Source organism: Eptesicus fuscus, chromosome 9 (genome assembly GCF_027574615.1).
Source record: "Eptesicus fuscus isolate TK198812 chromosome 9, DD_ASM_mEF_20220401, whole genome shotgun sequence".
Classification (NCBI taxonomy): Eukaryota; Metazoa; Chordata; class Mammalia; order Chiroptera; family Vespertilionidae; genus Eptesicus; species Eptesicus fuscus.
In genome coordinates this window covers 63493660-63516161 of record NC_072481.1, presented here as the reverse complement: position 1 = coordinate 63516161, position 22502 = coordinate 63493660, and the positions used below count along the sequence as shown (strand labels likewise).

The following is a 22502-nucleotide window of genomic DNA, read 5'->3' as shown; positions in this document are numbered from 1 at the left end:
GAGGGCAGTTAGGGGTGATCAGGCCTGCAGGGGAGGGCCGTTGGGAGGGACCAGGCCTGCAAGGGAAGGGCAGTTAGGGGTGACCAGGCCTGCAGGGGAGGGCAGTTAGGGATGACCAGGAAGGCAGGGGAGGGAAGTTGGGGGTGACCAGGACTGCAGGGAAGTGCAGTGGGGGGGGACCCAGGCCTACAGGGGAGAGCCGTGGGGGGGACCAGGCCTGCAGGGGAGGGCAGTTAGGCCTGCAGGGGAGGGCAGTTAGGGGTGACCAGGACTGCAGGGGAGGGCAGTTAGGGGCAATCAGGCTGGCAGGGGAGCAGTTAGGCATCAATCAGACTGGCAGGGGAGTGATTAGGGGGTGATCAGGCTGGCAGGCAGAAGCAGTTAGGGGTAATCAGGAAGGCAGGCAGGCAAGCAGTTGGGAGCCAGCAGTCCTGGATTGTGAGAGGGATGGTCAACTGCCCATTTAGGCCCGATCCCTCAAGGGGTCCCAGATTGGAGAGGGTGCTGGCTGGGCTGAGGGATACCCCCCCCCCGTGCACAAATTTCGTGCACAGGGCCTCTAGTACAGTATAAATATGGCTCTTTTCTTGCTACAACAGAAAACTTGACATATGTGACAGCAGCCACAGGATCCACAAGCTTAAAATAACTTATTATCTGGCCCTTTAGGAAAAGGTTTGCTGATCTCTAATCTAGATTTTAATCACATTTAAAAAAAAAAAAAGCCCAATCAATGCAAAACTGATGCATATAGTACTCCTAGATTTATACAGTGCACAACTGTATAAAATTACCTTCAATAAGAAGAAAAATATGATGAAAATTTCAAAAATTTGCTAAGTAACCTAGAAACTAACTTAAGTAGAAAAAAAATTATTATCTAAATAGAAGACTGAAAAATAAATAATGATTTCTTTGAAAATAAATAAATAAAGCCATGGCTTTTGTGGCTCAGTTATGAGGTTCCTTCCATCCACCAAAAGGTCACTGGTTCAATTCCTGGTCAGGGCACATGCCTGGTTTTGGTCTTAATTCCCAGTAGACAGTCAATTGATGTTTCTCTCTCACATTGATGTTTCTTTCTCTCTCCTTCCTTCCTCTCCCTCTCAAAGCAATAAAAACATATTTAAATAAATAAATAAAATAAATAAATAAATGATACTTTTAAAATTAATGTATTAGATTTAACCTAATCCTATTTCCTATTATAAATTGGGTATAGGGGCTTGGTTTAATTATTCCAATGATAAATATGTATGAGCAGGAAAAATAGCTTAATATTTTTAACCTGTCATAAAAGATAATGTTACTAGAAGTTAAAAGGGATAATAAAGTTAGAACAATTAAATTCTGTGACACTGATCCAAATATAGACATACAGATATGTGGAACAGAAAAATATATAAAAGATTTTAATATTTAATGAGGACAATGTTGCAAATCAGTAGTGAAGAAGTGCTGTGCTGAATGCTGAGGGGCTTATTAACACATGAAGAGTTCACAGTTATTAGAAATATAGGTAACATATTAACAAATCATTTCCACATAATAGGATAAATACTAAAATAGAGGTTAGTGTACCGTCCTAAAATAGCACAAAGGAAATGCACTTAGCCCAACATGCATTTCCCAGAAGACTTGGTTAAGGAAATGGTACTTGGTTTGAATCTTGGATAAATTAGAGGTAGCCAAGAGAATATGACAGAAAAAAATACTCTAGGGTGAATGGAATAGCATGAGGAAAAACATGAGGGCATAGAACAACTTGATATATTCAAGGAAGCCTTAAGCAGTTACATTCACTACAACATAAAGTGAAAAATAGGAAGTGTCGTTACTTGATTAAGAGGTGTTTTTTTTAATTGAATTTATTGGGATGACATTGGTTTGCAAAACCATACAGGTTCCAAGTTTACAACTCAATAAAACATCATCTTGATTCTCACCTCAAACTGTACATAAAAACAATGGCTTAAATAAATAAATATTTTTAAATCATAAGTAATAAGAGTAGGTGAAAGAGTTTTTAAATAGGGTAAATGTTTAAATTTAAATATGATTTAAAAAGTAATAAAAGGCTGACAGCTTTATTTAATTATATACAAATTTAAAACTTTTCTCATCCTAATTTTTTTAAAAAGTTCAGGATATACATCAAAATATTAAGTGGTTCCAGTGGTTATTTTGGGTAATTTTTAATTTTGTGTATTTCCAAGTGTTCTATAGTGATAATGTTTGAGAGTAGGTGGGAGGTTATCCTTAACAATATATTTTTAAAATAAAATGACAAACTACAGAGTGCATGGAAATTAGCAGTAAAATAGGACAGATAAAAGTTAATGTCCTTAATACATAATGTCCCTAATATACAAATATTTTTAAGTGACTCCCAAAATATGTGGTCAAAGGGCATGGTCAAGCAACACATAGAATATCATGGATAGCTGATAAACAAATGGAAAAAATAATATTACACCAAACTAGTTAAATATACACACTTTTAAAGTACCAGGTTGTCCATCAAATTAACAAAGAATTTTTAAAATATTCTGTGTTGGTATGCATTCAAAGAAATAGGTTGTAATTTTTCTATGTTGCTTTTTTTTTTAAAATTTTTTAATTATTGCAACCTTTTTAGAAATTGACTTGACTTTTGACCAAATAATACTACCTTTCAGACTGTGTTCTAAGGGGAAAAGTGTAGACTATACGTAAAGACTTATGCACAAAGATGTTTCTCTCAGTGTGTTTATAATAGGACAGGAATACATTCTGAGAATAATCTATAAATTTTAAAATATTACTCATGATATTTAATAAGCCATAATTGAAAAATATCACTGACCTCTTAATACCTCCAATAGTTATACATAGAGTACAATATAAGTGACACCAATATACCAACCTTATTTATAATCCTGTCATTCGAAAGTTTATCTCAGTCATTTGATAATATCACATGATGTTACAGATCTTAACTTTCACTTATCACTGGTCCAACATGCATATAATAAACCCACTAAAGCAACATTTTACAAAAAGAGGAATTAAAAACAGTATACATGTCTAGTATTAAGAAAATGATTAATTTATGGTACTGTGAAATATTAAATGGAATATTGTGTAGCCTTTGAATAAATTTGTTATGAAATAATCTATAATAATAAAAGCATAATGTGCTTATTAGACCAGACAGCCGAACAACCTTCCAGACGTCCTTCCAGATGACCTTCTGGACAAAGTCAGGGCTGTGAGGACTGAGCCCCCTTGCATGAATTTTGTGTATTGGGCCTCTAGTTTACAATAATGTAATACAGTATTTATATTTAGAATAGAATATTAAGCATATAGCAGAAGGTTGCAGAATTATTTATAAGTATGGTCCCACAAAAGAATTAGAAGACATTATGAAAAAATATTTATGATATTTGACTTAATCTGTTTTTTATACTTTCCTTTCAAATACTTTTAAATGAACATTATTGTAACAATTTAGAAAAATAGTTTAAGATAACCAATCATACCTGTTTTGCTCCCCATTATTACATTTTTAAAAAGTCATGTGTTCACAAAATTGTGATGGAGTATAACCTTATAGAAAACTTTAAATCTCTTGTTATTTTCTGAATCTAAAAAATATTTTTGACTTTCCAGAAAGATCAAAATTACTGTCTTTCCAGAAAGATCAAAAAGTGCAAGTAGCCCTTTTTTTTTGTGACTGGAGAAATACCATTATATTGTAGCTGCTAAATAAGTATGAATTTATCTAAAATAATTCTAGCCAGTTAAATGGCTTCCACACCCTAAGAAGATCCCTTAAATTGACCAATTTAATGTTTAGGCAATAAGGTAATTACTCAATAGTTGTTTACTTAAAATTAAACTATTCAGTATCACAGTGACCAAGATTTCCATAACAGTCCCATCATGCATTTTGCTGCACCTTAGTGATTATCCCATGTGAACATTGTTACATCCATTCATAGGAAACAGGAATTACTCAGCTGGACTCTACTGTGATAAAGTACGACAGCCTATTTTTATATCATTGGAGACCAAATATTTGCTTCTTCAAAAATGCTATTTTTGTCACATATTTCCCCAGAATGTTAAGTAAATCTATAATCATCATGGCCATTAAATAAGATAACTTTTGAAACCCCTTAGCACAATATTTCATAATTATTAGGCATTTGATGAGTATTTACTGATGAATGAGTAAATTAGGGAACGAAAGAATAAATGGTATTATCTTTTCTTTTGAATCCAAGCATATCTTACTATTATTCACAAAAGAAACACATATGTATCAAAAGAGATATACTTTTAGTTTATACAGAAAGTAAAGTGAAACATTCATAAATGTATTGTGACATGTTACATGTGATATCTTATAAATTCCATATTTAGATGCATATGTTAATTAAAATATAGAATAATATTTGATGCTCAGATTTTAAATTTTATTTTAATACAGGGACCACGAGGACTGCACGGTGATGCTGGACCTCCTGGGGAAATGGGTGCTGAGGTAATATTGTGTGGCTCTTTCTTGTTAGTTCATTAGCACTTAGTACTTTCTGTAAGACTCCTCAAAGGTATAACTGATATATTAAATATATATTATGGAGAATAATTCTATAGTGTTTCATTTCATATTCAGAAAGTAAAGCCTAAAATTCCATTAAAAATTTTATATACATAAAATTTTCCTCTTACCAGCTAATTTAAATGACAGAATAAAACTTCCCCTTAACCTATTGAAAGTTAACTTGATAGCTTTCTATGTTACATCTTCCTTATAGAAGAATGTTGAAAATTGACCCCTGTTCAGCGTATACTTTGGAATAATAAGCCCCGGTTGTTATGATTATACAATCTAATTACTATCTCTGTTGTTCATTCAATTCAGCACTAAATAAGTTGTACATAAATTCTCTCCTTCCTTGGCTTCTTTGAAACTGCTGTCTCCTGGTTCTGCTCTGTACCTTCTGATGAGCCTTTCTTGGTTTTTATGTGAAGCTGTCCTTCTTCCTCAGCTTAGCAGTCATATTATCACAGTGACTTTATGGTTTTGTTTTCTTTTTTTTTATTGAATAAAGTATTACATATGTGTCCTTATCTCCCCATTGCCTCAGCTCTCAGCTGGATAGCTCTAATGTATGCCTCTGTCTTCAGCTCCACTTCTTTATTTTCTGTTGTCTTTTACATATGTACCTAGATATCCCACATCCATCTCAAATGAAAATATCTAAACCAAAACCATTACTTTCCACTATTCTAACTTCTGTTATACCCATCTCACTGAAAGATAACCCTTTGGCCCATTAGTCTTAAACTGAGTCATCCTAGACTTCTCTTCCTACTTCTTCCTCTCCAATTATCCATCTTTCTCCTTTGAATAAGTCCCCGTCCCCTCCCCTCTGCTATGTCTCAACTCTAACCTTTCCTTTTCATCACTATTGCCAGTACTCTGGTCCTCTGTTTTTATCCCATGTCTCACCCAACTCCCATCATTTCTTAGCTTGTTGCCTGCTTATCTTTGTCATATCATCTCTCTCCTTAAAATGTTTTAACGGTTCTCATAGCCTTAATAAAATGTCAATTTCTTAACATGATAAATAATATTCTATATTATTTAACCTCTGCAGACCTTTGCAACCACATCCCAATAAAACTTTTCTCCTCCTTTATGTGTTCAGTTCTCCTCCCCTATTTTTAATTCCATGATTATGCCATTAGTTTTTGCTTTGCACTGTGTATTACGAGGGATAAAAGGATGGCTGAGACATGGTCCCTGACTTCTTTAGAAGTTTATAATCTATTCTAAAACATGATCATACAAAAGATAATTATGTTACAATGCATTAAACCCAATGATGGAGATATTCACAGGGCAATTTAAGCGCACTTAACCTCACCTGGGTAAGGAAAACAGAAGGCGTGCACACGTGTGTGTGTGTGTGTGTGTGTGTGTGTGTGTGAGAGAGAGAGAGAGAGAGAGAGAGAGAGAGAGAGAGAGAGAGAGAGAGAAGGAGGTATGGGATGAGTTTTAAGGAATGAGTAAGTGTTATCCCTATGAAAAGAAGGAATAAGAATAAGGGAATTCCAAGAAAAGGGATAGCATGAGCAGAAGCATGCAAACATGAGGCAGCGTGGCTTCACTGATACTTAAAGTCAAAGCAAGAAGTGATGATAGATGAAGTTAGGTCATGAAAAGATGAAAAGTCTTGTGTATCCTCTTAAGAAGCTTGAACTTCATATGTTATGGGCTATCGTAATTGTAAGGTATAAGCAAAGTGGTGATAAAGTCAGATTTGAAATATAATCCCAGCAGTTGCAAGGAGTATGTATTTGAGAAGACAAAAATGAAGACCTGTAGACCTACTAAAAGGCTATTGCCTTCAACCAGGCAAGGAATGATGGCAGTCTGAACTAAAGTAGTAGGCATAGAAAAGGAAAGGAAGGGATTGATTTGAGAAATGTTTGTTATATAAATTGTGTAACCCTGCATATTTGTGGGATATGGAAAAGAGAAGTAAAAAATGATTCCCAGATTTCTAGGTTGTGCAACAGGATAGATGGTAATACTCTTTTCTGAGACCAAAGCTTAGGAAGCTTAAGATCAGAATCTGCCAGACTGCCCAAGCTAAATAGTTCATGAGTAGCAGAGTCGGGCTTTAAATCCACATCTGACTCCAAAGCTAATTATGATAACCTACTCTAATCCACATCCTCTGAGCCTGAGGAAAGCTGAGAGAAGCCATATCTCATACCCTGAAGTTGTTTTAACAGTAGGAGACAAGAATTCTGTTGTGATGAGGAGTAGGGGTTGAGCAGATCAGTTGAGGAAAATATGCTGATTTAGAATAGTAGTTGAGGATAATGGAAGAGGGAAATGACAAGTTCAAGAACATATACACCTTATTAAAAGTCAAGCTGAAGCTGAAGACTGAATTTGCATTAGATCAATTATGATGAAGAAGATAATAGCCAACAATTCTGGAACACTGTCTATGTGATTAGGTGTATTTAAATGTGCTTTGTTGTTTTAATGAACCATTACAACACCCTATAAGGTAGATTCAGTTGTTACCCTCATTCTGCAAATGAGGAAACTAAGGCATGAAATGGTTAAGTATCTTGCTCAGGAGCAAAGCTAGTAGTAGTGATAGAGCCTACATTTAAATTTAGGTGATTTCTCTACACATACTATTCTCTTAGCCACTGTGCCTCTCAACGTGTAATGATGCCACTTTGTACAAATGCGTAACTTTTTCCATCAGTATTCTACTGAGAATATAAATTTAAAAGGGGATTTTAAGTGCTAATTCAAGATTGGTATAAAAATAGTTACCACAGATTTAACCATGCTGTCACAAAGGGTAAATTTTTTCTTTCCTTTTACAGCAGAGTAGTATTTCACTGTGTAACTGTATCACAACTTTCTTATCCACTATGCTACGTCAAATAAGCCAATCAGCGAAAGACAAGTACCATATGATTTCACTCATATGTGGAATTTAATGAACAAACTGAACTACCAAGCAAAATAGAGACAGACTCATAGATAGAGAGCAGGCAGACAGCTGGGGGGTAGGGGGAAGTGTGGGAAAGGGATAGTGCAATAAAGAAAAAAAATGAGAGAGAACTCATGGACATGGACAACAATATGGTGATTGCAGGGTGGAGGGGATGGGTGGAGATGGAAGAGGGCATAGAGGGGATAAAAGGTGATGGAAAAAATAAAATTAAATTAAAAAATATATATAAAATAAAAACAGGTACCACAGAGATCAGAATATCAGCTACTGGGTTTAACTTAAGAAAGGAATAAAAGGAACCAAGAAGAGCTGACAGCCATGACTGGTTTGGCTCAGTGGATGGAGCGTCGGCCTTTGGCCTTGAAGGGTCCCAGGTTCGATTCCAGTCAAGGGCATGTACATTGGTTGAGGGCACATCCCCAGTGGGGGGTGTGCAGGAGGCAGCTGATCGATGTTTCTCTCTTATTGATGTTTCTAACTCTCTATCCCTCTCCCTTCCTCTCTGTAAAAAATCAATAAAATATATTTTTTAAAAAAAAAAAAACACAAAAAAGGAAGAGCTGACAGATTGGGAGAAATTAAGAACTGGAAGAGGCCCCTGAGATTAAAAGCAATTTTGATATAGAAGAAATCCTGAAAGTGTTGGAATTTTCTCTCAAGAGATAAATTTATCTTGGGGTGGGATATTAAATTCTGTAGTTTCTGAGCCAGAGCAGAAACCCAGGCATCTCACTTCATAGTTCGTCCTCCTAAATGCTGTCCTGTCTCTCATCACAGTAGAGCAACCACAAAGGTTAGCCAACAGAAAAAGTTAAAAAATATAACTATTTAAAAGTTTGATGAAATCATGGTAAAACAAGGGAAGTATAAGGGAACTAAACTTCAGCGAAGAGATACATCAAGAAGTAGAGATATAACTTTGAGTTATGGAAGTAACCACCAGGAGAACTAAAAACAGATTGTTTTATAAAGTAGTTGCCTCTGAGGAAGGGGACTGCTGCTTTTCATTGTAAGTCCCTCTGTGCTGTTGTGCATGGATAGCTTTTTTAAAAAGCAAAGTGAATATGGATTGCGGAGCTAAGTCAAATGAAAAATTGGACTTTCTTTCATTGAAAGTACTAAAATGATATATATGATCTTTTAGTCTATAACAATTATAAGGGACACTGTAACCCATGGATCAGAACTATTAAGGAAAGAAAGCAAACAGAAAACTTTAGGTCAAGATATTATTATGAACTAATGCTTTAAACTACCCCTCAACTCCAGAAACATGGGAATTATAGAATACATACTATGTGTTTATACACACACACACATATACATACATTGCACACAGTGAAGGAGAAAGAAGAAAGGATTGGAGAAGAGAGAAGGGTAGTGAGGAAGGGGGAAAGGGAAAAATATGCATCAGCATCCTCAAAAACACAATAAATATCTTTAGAGACAAAAAAAAAAAAAATGCAACAGCAATTGTAGGAATATAGGCCTAGAAATATCCAGTGATTGCAAAAAGTATGTTTTCAGGGTAAAAGGAACTGAAAGCTTTTCAACTGGACCCACTTATGAAAGGAAAGTGGAAAAAATGTCATAAATAGATAGAATCCTATCTAAGAAAGGCAGAATATGCAAATTGACCGTCACATCACAACAAAGATGGTGGCGCCCACAGCCAATAGGGAGGGAATATGCAAATTCACACAACAAAGATGGTGGTGGCTGGGCGGGGACACTTGCATTGATGCCATGGCAAAGATGCAGGCATTCTGCCCCGTCCCGGCTGCTCCGGCCCTCTGGGCAGCATGCAAAGGCAGAAGGCAGCTCCAGGCCAGAGCAAAGGTGGAAGGCAGTGGCCAGAGGGAAGGCCCGGGTCCTGGGTGCTGGCAGCCAGGGGAAGGAAGACCTATTCTTGCATGAATCTTTGTGCATCGGGCCTCTAGTCTTTTATAATATGAATAAATGTGTATCTTTTTTGTATGATGTATTTTATAAAACCAATAAAGAAAACTGAATTTTTTAGAGGAAGTGTATTCTAGAGGGCTTAACAGAAATGGGTGGTAAGGGTAAAAAGTGAAAACACACAGAAAATAGTATGAGAATAAAAAATTTTAAAAACAATGGGAAGTAATTTGTCTCTGACCAAGGATTAAAGAATGAGTGGAACAATTTAAAGAAACTGGCCTTAAAAGATTTTATTTTAGCCTTGTCAGTGTGGCTTAGTGGTTGAATATTGACCTATGGACCCGGAGATCATGGTTCAATTCCTGGTCAGGGCATGTGTCCAGGTTGCAGGCTTGATCCCCAGTGTGGGGTGTGCAGGAGGCAGATCCCCATTGTGGGACATGCAGGAGGCAGCCGATAAATGATTCTCTCTCATCATTGATGTTTCTCTCTCTCTCTTCTCTCTCTCTCTCTCTCTCTCTCTCTCTCACCTTCTCCCTTCCTCTCTGAAATCAATAAAAATATTTTTAAAAGGTTTTTATTTTAGGTTATGTTGTTTTGACATTTTACCTGTTAAAAAGTCCCAGATATTATCTAATCTTATGCCATTAAGTTTATAAATGAGTATCAAAGACCCTCTCCTGGACATAGATATCTTACCCTTGGGCTAAAAACTACTACCATCTTATGATGTTGTTATTGCCTTTGTAATTGGTTAAGGAATGTGTACAAATGATGTGTCAAATCATTCTCTTGTAGGGACCTTCGGGTATTGAGGGAGAGTCTGGTCTACAAGGAGAGCCAGGTGCAAAGGTAACCTTCCTAAGGGGTAAAAGTGGGCAGTGGGGGGGTGAGTCTCTAAACTTTCACCATTGAATCCCCTATGTTGGCCACCTTTTGGCAAAACCACCTTGAAAGTAGGTGAAGGACAGCAGTTAAAAATGGGAAATATTCCCAAATGAGCCAGAAAACAAATTTTGTCAGAAAAATATTTGTATGTATGTATATATATACTGAGTGGCCAGATTATTATGATCTCTGAACGCATAATAATCTGCCCACTCAGTGTATATCCTATATAATAAAAGGCTAATATGCAAATTGTCCCCTTGACCAGGAGTTCGACCAGCAGGCAGGCCGGCCAACTGCCCATGTCCCCTCCCCCTAGCCAGGCTGGCCGGACCCCACCCATGCATGAATTTATACATCGGGCCTCTGAAATATTACATATATATATATTTTTTTGAGTGGCCAGATTATTATGCATTCAGAGATCATATAATCTGGCCACTCTGTGTGTGATATATATGAAGGGATACAAATAATAAAACTAATGAGCTAAATATCAATAAATTAGTCTGGAGAAAAGGAAACAATGAGAATGTTTCAGAACCGCTATCTTCATGGTATGCCCCCATAATTATTAAACGTCAAGTTTCAATAGAAAAGAGCTTACTCTTTCCCTTTGTGTCTTCAGGGAGATGTTGGACCTGCAGGCACTGCTGGAGTTACTGGGGAGCCAGGGTTGCGGGTAAGGATCTACTAGAAACCATTTTTGTGCACTGCCCAACTATCTTAGAGACTCAAAATCTAGCCTAAAGACCTCAAAAATTGCATAATAAACTTTTCTGTTGCATTTAGAAAATGTGTCTGTATTTCATAATTTCAAAGCTCCATGCCAGACTCTGTTCATATTGTGATTTAGTAGCATTTCGAGTCCTAACCTCATATGTCCTTTTCTCAGAATCAGGTGTACTTTGCAGAACCCTTGCCAGATGTCACTGAGATTATCACTAATGTTAGCATTAAAAAGAAATTCACAAGTACTAGTGATCAACTCTCAGTCTATTTCCTGACCTAACAAGACAGACAAAAGATTGAAATCTAATTTATATTGAAAAATAACTAGTCATGTAAGCTCACTCAAGGAAATAATTGCAAATAGTTATAAATAGGTAGCTTACACAAGTTATTCTAATAGAGACAGCCTTTAATTTGATCTGTGGTAAGTTCTTTCCTAAGATAACAGTGCCTACATAATTCTGAGACATTTGTTTACTAAAGCCAAAGTAGGGAGATCTATTTTGCATCCAGTTTCTTCTATATTTTTCTCTTTTTTGCAGGAGGTGGGGCAGGCAGTGTGGCATCAGAGTAATGCAAGTGTCAGTGGTGGGAGCAGTGGGACAACTGTGAAGATGCATTGATTAATTTACTTTCAAATAGTTCAGGTAGCAAGAGAGCCAGTGCTACTTTATTAGCATCACAAAGCATGGCTCTACCTGTCTATGAGTTCTGTATCTATAAGACAGCTTCTTGATGTATCAGGGTCTCACTGTTGCTTCTCCTCTGTAAAGGAGAAAATATAGACACTAAAAATAAGGTACACTGAATTTAATGGGATTAAGTTTTTATTAATCCATGTCACGTTAGCATAGCAAAGTACTATGATTTTATGAGCTGTGGAGTTTGCAGTTTTTAAACTCAGAAACAGAGGTGTGACTCTATAAATTACCAAAGCTGCCAAATGAATATATATTACCTTTTATTATCTAAAAGTTACTGATAGTCGGGTGCCATCTTGTAATTTGAATTCACAACACCATGACTCCTTAAATCATCTTTAGAGCTATTCTAGGAAAATGAAATCATGCTTCTTATACTGTCAAATGTTCCTTATAAATAAAGTAGAAGTAGGAATAGATGCTGCTTTCTATAGGTACCAGAAGCAAAATAATAAAATAAAATGATTTAGCAAAATAATAAATTTTACTGTTTCCGCTACAAAATAGGGTGAGCCTGGAGCTCCTGGAGAAGAAGGTCTCCAAGGAAAAGATGGATTAAAGGTAAATTATACTTTTAACATTATGCATAAAGTAGATGTTTTTGTGAAATCTTTAAACTATTGTACAGAGTGGGGCAAAAGTAGGTTTACAGTTGTGAGTATGTGAAACTGAGTTTGTTAATTGATTATTGTATTATTATTGTTATTTTGTTGTTGTTAATCCTTACCTGAGGATATTTTTCTCATTGATTTTTAGAGAGAGAGGAAGGGAGGGAGAGAGAAGAAAGAGAGAGAGAGAAAAACATCAATGTGAGAGAGAGACATTGATTGACTGCCTCGTGCAAGGGCAGGGAATGATCCTGCAACCCAGGTATGTGCCCTTACCCAGGAATTAAACCCATGACTCTTCCATGCCTGGGCTGACACTCTACCCACTGAGCAACACCAGCCATGGCTATTGTATTATTTTCCATATGAACAACTGTAAACCTACTTTTGTCTCACCCTTTATATAACTAGTTTTATGTTCTAAACAAAAATGTGCTTATTATGTGGTATAATTATTTCACTACTTTCTCTTCCTTAAACATGTTTACTGGATTACAGGGGAGCCCAGGTGGAAGGGGACTTCCTGGAGAGGATGGAGAAAATGGAGAGACAGGCTTACCAGGGGCTGTGGGGCCCTTAGGTAGACCAGGTCTAATGGGCCCTCCGGTGAGTACTTCTGGGTTCACTTTCAGATACTCATTGAACTCGGTCTCCTATTCACACACACACTTGCTAAACCTCGTATATGTGCCCTGAGTAATTGGAGGTGAAGAATTGTGGCTTGAGAGAGTGACAAACCAGGGTGATTATCAACCTACCTAACATCCAAGGAGGAAAGATACTGTTTCCATGTGTCACAAGAGCCATTGAATTTTTTTTACAACTTTATTGAGATATAATTCACTTATACCATACTATGTTAAGTTTAAGGTGTACAACATAATGATTTGATATATATATATATATATATATATATATATATATATATATATATAAATGATTGCCATAATAAGGTTAGTTAACACAATTACCACCATAGTTACCTTTTTTTGTGTGTGGTGGAAATTTTTAAGATTTTCTCTCTTAGCAACTTTCAACTATACAACACAGTGTTGCTAAGTACAGTCATCAGTCTGTACATTAGATCCCCAGAACTTATCCATCTTATAACTGGAAGTTTGTGCCCACCCATTTCCCCCACTCCCTGCCCCTGGCAACCACCAATCTACTCTGTTTCTATGAGCTCAGTTTTTTTAGATAACACCTGTACATGAGATTCTACAATATTTGTCTTCCTCTATCTGACTTATTTCACATAGCATAATGCTTTCAAGGTCCGTCCATGTTGTTGCAAATGGCAGAATTTTCTTCTTTTATAGCTGAACTCAGGGCCCAGTGCACGAATTCATGCACCTTGAAAGGAACTGTGGGCCGTGAGGCTGCGGTGGGCATAGGGGCGGGTCTCAGCTCATCCTCCACACTCCTCCTGCCATGGCCTCCTGTCCCCTGTCTTCTGGCAGCTCCACTTCTGCCACTGCTGCTCCCACACTATAATGGTGCCAGCCCCACTCGCACCCACAGATGGCGCAGAGCAATTGGGGCCAGCACCAGATACAGGTGTGAGGGGGGCTAGTGCCATCAGCAGGTGCAAGCCGTCAGCAGGTGCAAGCCGCAGCTGCTGCCCCAATTGCCCCTCAGGAGCAGGGGGAGGTGGAGAAGCCCTCAGGAGCGATCGGGGCAGGCAGCTGCCACTTGCACCCATGGACAGCACTGAACGATCGGGAGTGACACCAGGCACTGGCAGCGGGTGCAAGCGGCGGCTCTGGCGCCAGCTGTGGGTACGAGCAGGGCCATGGCTGGCACTGGCAGCAGGTGCAAGCACCAGGTGGGACCATGGTGCGTGGGAGCAAAAAATTTTCAGTAACCACCAGAGGCTCCCCCCGATGACAGCAAATGGCGCCCGCCACCTTAGTCTGGCGACCCCGCTCACCTGCTCCACCATCCCACCGTGGCCAATGCCCACCATGTTCCACACGCGCCCCCTGGTGGTCAGTGCACGTCATAGCAACCGGTTGTTCGGTTGTTCCACCGTTCAGTCTATTTGCATATTAGGGTTTTATATCTATCTATACTAATAATAGAGGAATATGCAAATTGTCACAGTTAAGACCGAACAGCAGGCTGCGTGGGGCAACAAGGGCGGCAAGAGGGTTAGTGAGGGATGACCAAACAACTAAACAGCAGGCTACGTGGGGCAACCAGTCTGACAGGGGGGTTAGTGATGGATGACCAAATGACTGAACAGCAGGCTGCAGGAGGCGACCAGGCTGGCAGGGGTTTAGTGAGGGACGACCAAACGACTGAACAGCAGGCTGCATGGGGAGACCAGGCTGGCAGGGGTTTAGTGAGGGATGACCAAATGACTGAACAGCAGGCTGCATGGGGGAACCAGGCCAGCAGGGGGGCTGTTAGGGGCGACCATGCTGGCAGGGTGGGGGGTGGCAGGTGGGGTGACCAAGCTGGGGGGGGGCAGTTGGGGACAACCAGGCCAGAAGGGGGGGGCAGTTAGGGGCTATCAGGCCAGTAGGCAGAGGTGGTTAGGGGTGATCAGGCTGGCAGGGGGGGCAGTTAGGGGCGATCAGGCAGGCAGGCAGGTGAGCAGTTAGGAGCCAGCAGTCCCGGATTGTGAGAGGGATGTCTGACTGCCGGTTTAGGCCTGATCCCCGAGATCGGGCCTAAACCGGCAGTCGGATATCCCCCGAGGATATCCGACTTAGAGATCCGGATTATTAGGATATCCGACTTAGGATATCCGGATTAGAGAGAGTGCAGGCTGGGCTGAGCAGACCCCTTCCGCCCCCCCCCCCCGTGCATGAATTTCATGCACCAGGCCTCTAGTATATAGATAATATTTCATTCTACATATAAACCATATATGTGTGTATATGTGTATACGCATATTTTTAAATATTAGTTGGTCATATATCTCTGTTCTTGATTCTTCCCCCTTGATCTATGTTTTAATGCCAGTACCATGCTGTTTTGATTAGTATAGTTTTGTATTGATATTGTTTGAAATTAGGAAGTGTGATATCTCCAGCTTTGTTCTCTCTCAAGATTGTTTTGGCTTTTGGAAGTCTTTTGTGGTTCCATGCAAATTTTAAGATTTTTTTCTGTTTCAATAAAAAATGATATTAGAATCTTGTTAGGGATTATATTAAATCTATAGATGCTTTGGGTAGTATGGGCATTTTAACAATATTTATTCTTTATCTATGAACATGCGATCTCTTTACATTTATTTGTGTCTTCTTCAATTTCTTTCATCTATGTCTTATGCTTTCCTGTGTGCAGATATTTCACCTCCTTGGTTATATTTATTCCAATATTTTATTGTTTTTGATGCTGTTTTAGATGGAACTGTTTTCTTTTTCATGTAATTCATTGTTAGTGTGTAGAAATGTGATGGGGTTTTATAGGTTAATTTTTTATCCTAAAATTTTACTGAATTTATTTATTAATTTTAACAGATTTTATAGTGAAGTCTTTAAGGTTTTCTATATATTAAAATCATGTCATCTGCAAACAGAGATAGTTTTACTGCTTCCTTTCTGATTTGGATGTCTTTTACTTCTTTTTCATGCCTAATTGCTCTGGCTAGGACTTCTTGTACTATATTGAATAGGCGTGGTGAGAGTGGTCACCCTTGTCTTGTTCCTAATCTTAGAGAGAAAGCTTTCAACTTTTTCCATTGAGTATGATGTTAACTGTGGATTTGTCATATGTGACCTTTATTATATTTCTTCTGTACCCAATTTGTTAAGAGTTTTTATCATGAAAGGTCATTAAATTTTGTCAAATGCTTTTTCTGCATCTGTTGATTATATGGTTTTTATCTTTAATTCTATGCATATGTTATATCACATTGGTTTATTTGCAGATGTTAAATCATCCTTGCATCCCTGAAATAAACCCCACTTTATCATGGTGTATGATCCTTTTAATGTAAAGTTAACCCTTGAGCCCTAATCGGTTTGGCTCAGTGGATAGAGCATCGGTCTGCGGACTGAAAGGTCCCAGGTTCGATTCCGGTCAAGGGCATGTACCTTGGTTGCGGGCACATCCCCAGTAGGAGGTGTGCAGGAGGCAGCTGATCAGTGTTTCTCTCTCATCGATGTTTCTAACTCTCTATCCCAGTCTCTTCCTCTCTGTAAAAAAATCAATAAAATATATTTTTAAAATATTTTTTAAAAAATCTTTAAAGTTGACCCTTGAATAATGTGGGAGTTAGGGGCCCTGGCCCCCCATGCAGTTCAAAATTCACGTATAACTTTTCATTCCTCCTAACTTTAACTACAATTCCTCAGTATCCACAGGAGATTAGTTTTAGGACCCCCCACACACATTTGTGGATACTCAACTACCTTATATAAAATGACATAGAGCAATGCATAGTTGGCCCTCTACATCCATGGATTCAACCAACCATGGATCAAAAACAGTATTTTGGATCCATAGTTGGGAATCCACACATACAAAACCAGGGATACAGAGGACCAATTGTATGTTTTCTGGGGGGAAAATCAATTTATAAGTGGACCCATGCAGTTCAGACTAGTGTATTTCAAGGGTCAACTGTATTGTTGAATTAGGTTTGCTAATATTTTGTTGAGGATTTTTGCATCTATTACCGGGGATACAGGCCACAATTTTTTTTCTTGTGGTTTCTGTCTAGTTTTATTAGGGTAGTGCTGGCCTCATAAAATGAGCTTGGATGTATTTCTTTCTCTTTGCAATTTTGAAAGACTTTGAGAAAGATTAGCATTAATGCTTGTTTAAATGTTTGATAGAATTCATCAGTGAAATCTAGGTTTTTCTTTGTTGGGAGGTTTTTCATTACTGATTCAATCTCCATATACATTATTGGTCTATGCAGATTTTCTATTTCTTCATTGTTCAATCTTGGTTGGTAGTATAATTCCAGGAATTTATCCATCTTTTCTAGGTTGTCCAATTTATTATGATCCTTTGTTTTTCTGTAGTATTATTTATAATGTCTCCTCTTTCATTTCTAACCTTGAGTTCTCTCTCTTTTCTTGGCAAGTCTAGCTGGAGGTTTGTCAATTTTGTTTAGCATTTCAAAAAACCAACTCTTAGTTTTGTTAATCTTTTCTGTTATTTTTCTATTCTCTATTTTACCTATTTCTGTTCTAATTTTTATAATTTCTTTCCTTCTGCTAACATTGGACTAAGATTGTTTTTCTTTTTCTACTTCCTTGGGGTATAAAGCTAGGTTATTTATCTTTCCTTTTTTTATTTTTTTAATATATTTTATTGATTTTTTACAGAGAGGAAGGGAGAGGGATAGAGAGTAAGAAACATCGATGAGAGAGAAACAACGATCAGCCACCTCTTGCACACCTCCTACTGGGGATGTGCCCACAACCAAGGCACATGCCCTTGACCAGAATCGAACCTAGGACCCTTCAGTCCGCAGACCGACGCTCTATCCACTGAGCCAAACCGGCTAGGGCTATCTTTCCTTTTTTTTAATATAGGCATTTATACCTATGAACTCCCTGCTTAGAACTGCTTTTGTTGTATATCATAAATTTTGGTATGTTGTGCTTCACTTTTGTTTCAAGATATTTTTTAAATTTCCCTTTTGATTTCTTTTTTGATCCATTGGTTTGATTTCCTCTTTTCATCTATGGATTATTCAGGAATGTTTTTTAATTTCCAAGTATTTGTGAGTTTTCCATCTTTCCTCCTATTGTTGATTTGTGGTTTTATACTACTGTGGTTATAAAAGATACTTGATATAATTTCTATCTTCCTGAATGTGTTGAGACATATTGTGACCCTATATATGATCTATCCCTGAAAAATGTTCTGTGTGGACTAGATAATGTGTATTCTACTGCTGCTGGATGGAATATTCTGTACATGTCTATTAGGTTCATTTGGTCTATAGTGTTGTTCAAATTAACTGGTCTTCAAATTCACTTATTGATTCTCTATCTGGAAAATCTAGCCATTGTAGAAAGTGGTATTAAAATTTCCAACTATTGCCCTGACCAGTTTGGCTCAGTGGATAGAGCGTCGGCCTGCAGACTGAAAGGTCCCAGGTTTGATTCCAGTCAAGAGCATGTACCTTGATTGTGGGCACATCCCCAGTAGGGGGTGTGCAGGAGGCAGCTGATCGATGTTTCTAACTCTCTATACCTCTCCCTTCCTTTCTGTAAAAAATCAATAAAATATATTTTCAAAAAAATAAAAAAAATGTCCAACTATTAGTACATTGCTGTTTATTTATCCTTTTATTTCTGTTAGTATCTTCTTTATATATTTAGGTACCCTAATATTTGATGCATAAATATTTACAATTATTATATATTATTCATTAAAGGACCACTTTATCATTATATTGTGAACGTCTTTGTCTCTTATGACTATTTTTATCTTAAAGTATATTTTTTCTGATACATGTAACTACCCCTGCTTTCTTTTGGTTACCATTTGCTTAAATATCATTTTCCATACCTTTACTCTAAGTCATTCTGTATCCTTAAAGGTTAAATGAGTCACTTGTAGGCAGCATATTGTTGGATCTTGTTTTTTTAATCCATTCACCCATTCTCTGATTTTTGATTGGAGAATTTTTATCCATTTACAATTAAAGTAATGATTGATAAGTTAGGGTTTTATATTGTCATTTTATTGTTTTCTAACTATTTTGTAAGCCATTTCTTTCTTGCTTCCTCTCTTGCTATCTTCCTCTTTGATTTTATGAATTTTTGTAGCAGTATGCCTTGAATCCTTTATCATTTTGTATATCTACTACACGTTTTTTTTCTTTCTGGCTCATATAAAATACCTTAATGTTATAACTTCCTATTTTAAGCTGATAACGTCAATAGCATGAAGAAACTTCTTTCAGTCATTGTATTGTTCATCTCTAGAAATTTTGTTTTGTTTATTTTAATGGTTTCTATTTCTTTTTTAAACTTCTCACTTTGTTTATGCATTGTTTTCCTAATTTTATTTAGTTGTGTGTTCTTGTAGTTCAATGAACTTTTTAAAGAGTCAGATAGTTCATAGATTTCCATTTTTTAGTGTCAGTGATTAGTTCAGGACTAACAAAGGAAGCTTTATTACTTTCCTTGGTATTGTCACATTTACCTGATTCTTTGTGATCCTTGTATCCTGCATTGGTATCTGTGCATTTGAGTAAGCAGTCTCTTTTTCCAGACATCACCAGTTTATTTGGGCAGGGAAAGATCACCAATCTGCTTAGCTTCGGGTACTAGATGGGTCATCTGGTAGCATTTGTGGACAGTCACAGTTTGCTATTGGTGTCTCCAGTTGGGCAAAGGGAAGGGTTGCCACTGGCTGGTCTCTGCAGTTGTGTCAGCCTGCTGGCTGGGTTCCACATTCAGAGTGAGGGGAGATACACTAAATAGATACCTTGGTTGGGTAGGAATGCTGCCTGCACTCCAGGGTTTCAGCGGAGGGATCCCTAGCTGGGCTCTGCAGTTACCTATGGTAGGGTGTCACCTCAGGTTGTTTCCTGGCAGGACAGTATCACTGGTTGGATTCCATGATTATGCAGGGTCTCATGTTGTGCTTTCTAACTGAATGGTGTCACTGGCTGGACTCCACGTCAGGTAGAACCACAAGCATGGTTTCACAGTTGGACAGAGCCACAAGCTATGCCCAAGTTTGGGCAGAGTCATAGGCTGTGCTTCATGATCAGTTAGGCCACTTTCTCTGCTCCTGTATTGGGCAAGATCGCTTACCAGGCCCTCTAGTCGACTGGGGCCTCCAGCTGTATATTGATTGGGGCTGGAAACGATTCTATGCTCAATGGTTGGTTAGGTTTGGTAGGGTAACTGTCTTGGTTGGCTGGGGTCACAGGCTATGCTCTGAAATTGGACAGGGTCACTGGCTGTTTTTAGTAATTAGACAGGGTTGTAGGCTAAACTCTGCTGCTAGAAAGGGCTGTTGGCTGGGCCTTACAGCTGGGCAGTTCTGTAGGCTGGTCTCTGAGGCTATCTATGGTCACTGTTCAGGTTCCCTGGTTATAAAGGGGTAGAGGCTATGCTTAGTTGTTGGTCAAGGCTGCATGCTTGGCCCTCTTCCTACATAGGGCTGTAGTATTAACTCCACAGATACCCAAGTTCTCTGGCCCTCATCCTGGTCTAGCAGAACAGGATTCTATGCCCAGATTCTGGGCAGGGTTGCAAATATTCTTCCCTGCCCAAACAGGGGCCTATAATGGGCTCCACAGAAGGTACAACTCTTTAGGCTGGGGTCCCAAACTGCCAAACAAGCTCCGTGACTAGACAGGATCACCAGCTCAGCTCCGCAGATGACCACACTCTCTAGGATCTCTGGTCCCGTGTTGCTGCTAACAGGAATACAGCCTACCAAGGTCTGAGTGCTAGTTGCTGTAAGCCCCACTCCTCTTGGTCTCTAGGTGATCCCCAGTCGTCAAGTCCCAGATTCCACCAGTGATCCTCATGAGGTAAGACCTGAATGAGCCACCCGGAAAGCATCCTGCAGCACTGGTGGAGCGGACTGTCCACTTTGGCTTCCTTTTTCCCACCGGAAAAAAAAAAATGTTAGGCCAAGGGGGCCACTCAGGGAAAGACAGTGCAATCAAAGTGAAACCTCTTCTCTTACCCTTCTAACGTGGTACTTCTCAGTCGCTGTGTTTCAGAAGGTTGCTTCAGACTCCCCTTCAAGTTCTGGGGTTTTCACAATGGTGTCTTGTGTGTGGGTAGCTGCTACTTGGCCTTCCAAGAGGGCTGGGGCTAAAGTCAGGAGTGACTTAAGTCACTTTCCTGATAATGTCACCTCAGCTACGGAACTTCTGACATAAACCCATGGAACCTCTGACATTTGAAAGGAATATTTTGTGCTGTCTTATACTTAGTTTGAATGGATATTTTTTATTTTTATTCATGGAACTGACATTATTACTATAGAATAATATCCTAGCTCTAGGATAAAATAAGAAATCTTGCAGGCATAATTTATCAATATCTGACCTTAAATTGTAATATGTATTACTTCAAGAGAAATTCTAAATGTCATATTGAACAAATTCTTCTACATCAGGGCAAATGGAAGATGTAAATAAATAATGACAAAGCGTCTCTTTCGTGAAAATGCTTCATTTATGATACTCATTGCACTCTTTGGATAAGGCCTCTCTGATCATTTTATTGATTTACTTTACTGTTCTCTCTTCCTTGTCTCATATCTTTAAACATGGGTTCTCCCCAAGATTACTCACTTTTTACTTCTCTAAGTATTGCCAGGTAGGGATGATGCAGCATGACAGTTGGTGATGGGCAGAGCAGAGATGAAAAAGAGGCTCAAAACAAGGCATGGAAAAATGATGAGCACAGATTTCATCTGCTTCATAATTTTTCCCAGGAATAATCCTGCCTGTACACATCTTTGGTGCCTTTTTTTAGTAACAACACATGTGTGTTTCTTTTTTATTCTTTTTGTTGTTCTCCTTGGAATTTTAAATGCCTTTCAGCTCATAAACTCAGTAAAAATACCATGGCATATTTTTTCAAAAGAATTTTATGATCCAAGGAACTATTGCTTAATCAGACAGCCTGATGTTGGATTTATTTTTGTACTTTTAAAAACTTTTCCTTATGCAGTGTCACAAAGATGCTACCTTAAATTCTTCAAAATTAAACGAGAAAGTGAGAAAAGGAAATTAAACTTTTTAAAGTAAAGATACTCTTCTTACTTTCTCTGATTGGGAAATGAGATCTGGGCTAGCAAATGAGGCAAGGAAAACATCAGCAACAAATACCCAACTCCAAGATGTAGACTTCTTTGAACAGAAGAAAAAGATTGTGTATTTTATGCTTGAATTCTGTGCTAAAATGTGCAGTTGCCTAAATGCATAACTGAATATGAGAAAAGAGTTTGGAAGCATCTGAGAAGAAACATCTGCCTAACTTATGGTCTATCGTCCATTCCTAAAAAATAAAAATAAAATCTATCTCTGTGGTATCAAAGATCTAAACAGATGTGAAGCTATGGACTCCAAAATTGAATGTATAAAAACGAAATGGCCTTGTTTTATTCCTTTAGGACAAAACTTGTTTGGACTTACTGAAGTGTGATTTTTCCTATCTGTTTAAGGTGGTAAAGAT

The 22502-nt window shown here is 38.2% G+C and overlaps 1 protein-coding gene and 1 long non-coding RNA gene across 2 annotated transcripts in view; one reads left to right on the top strand and one right to left on the bottom strand.

The window, feature by feature from the left end:
• COL24A1 (collagen type XXIV alpha 1 chain) overlaps positions 1 to 22502 on the top strand; it is a 318617-nt gene that overhangs the window by 205712 nt on the left and 90403 nt on the right. Inside the window, exons 33-37 of the mRNA XM_054721397.1 lie at positions 4478 to 4531; positions 10245 to 10298; positions 10963 to 11016; positions 12275 to 12328; positions 12874 to 12981. Coding sequence (XP_054577372.1) covers positions 4478 to 4531; positions 10245 to 10298; positions 10963 to 11016; positions 12275 to 12328; positions 12874 to 12981 — 324 coding nt within the window. The remainder of the gene's footprint in view (positions 1 to 4477; positions 4532 to 10244; positions 10299 to 10962; positions 11017 to 12274; positions 12329 to 12873; positions 12982 to 22502) is intronic.
• LOC129150349 (uncharacterized) overlaps positions 1 to 22502 on the bottom strand; it is a 43668-nt gene that overhangs the window by 9339 nt on the left and 11827 nt on the right. The gene's annotated exons all lie outside the window — the stretch shown is intronic.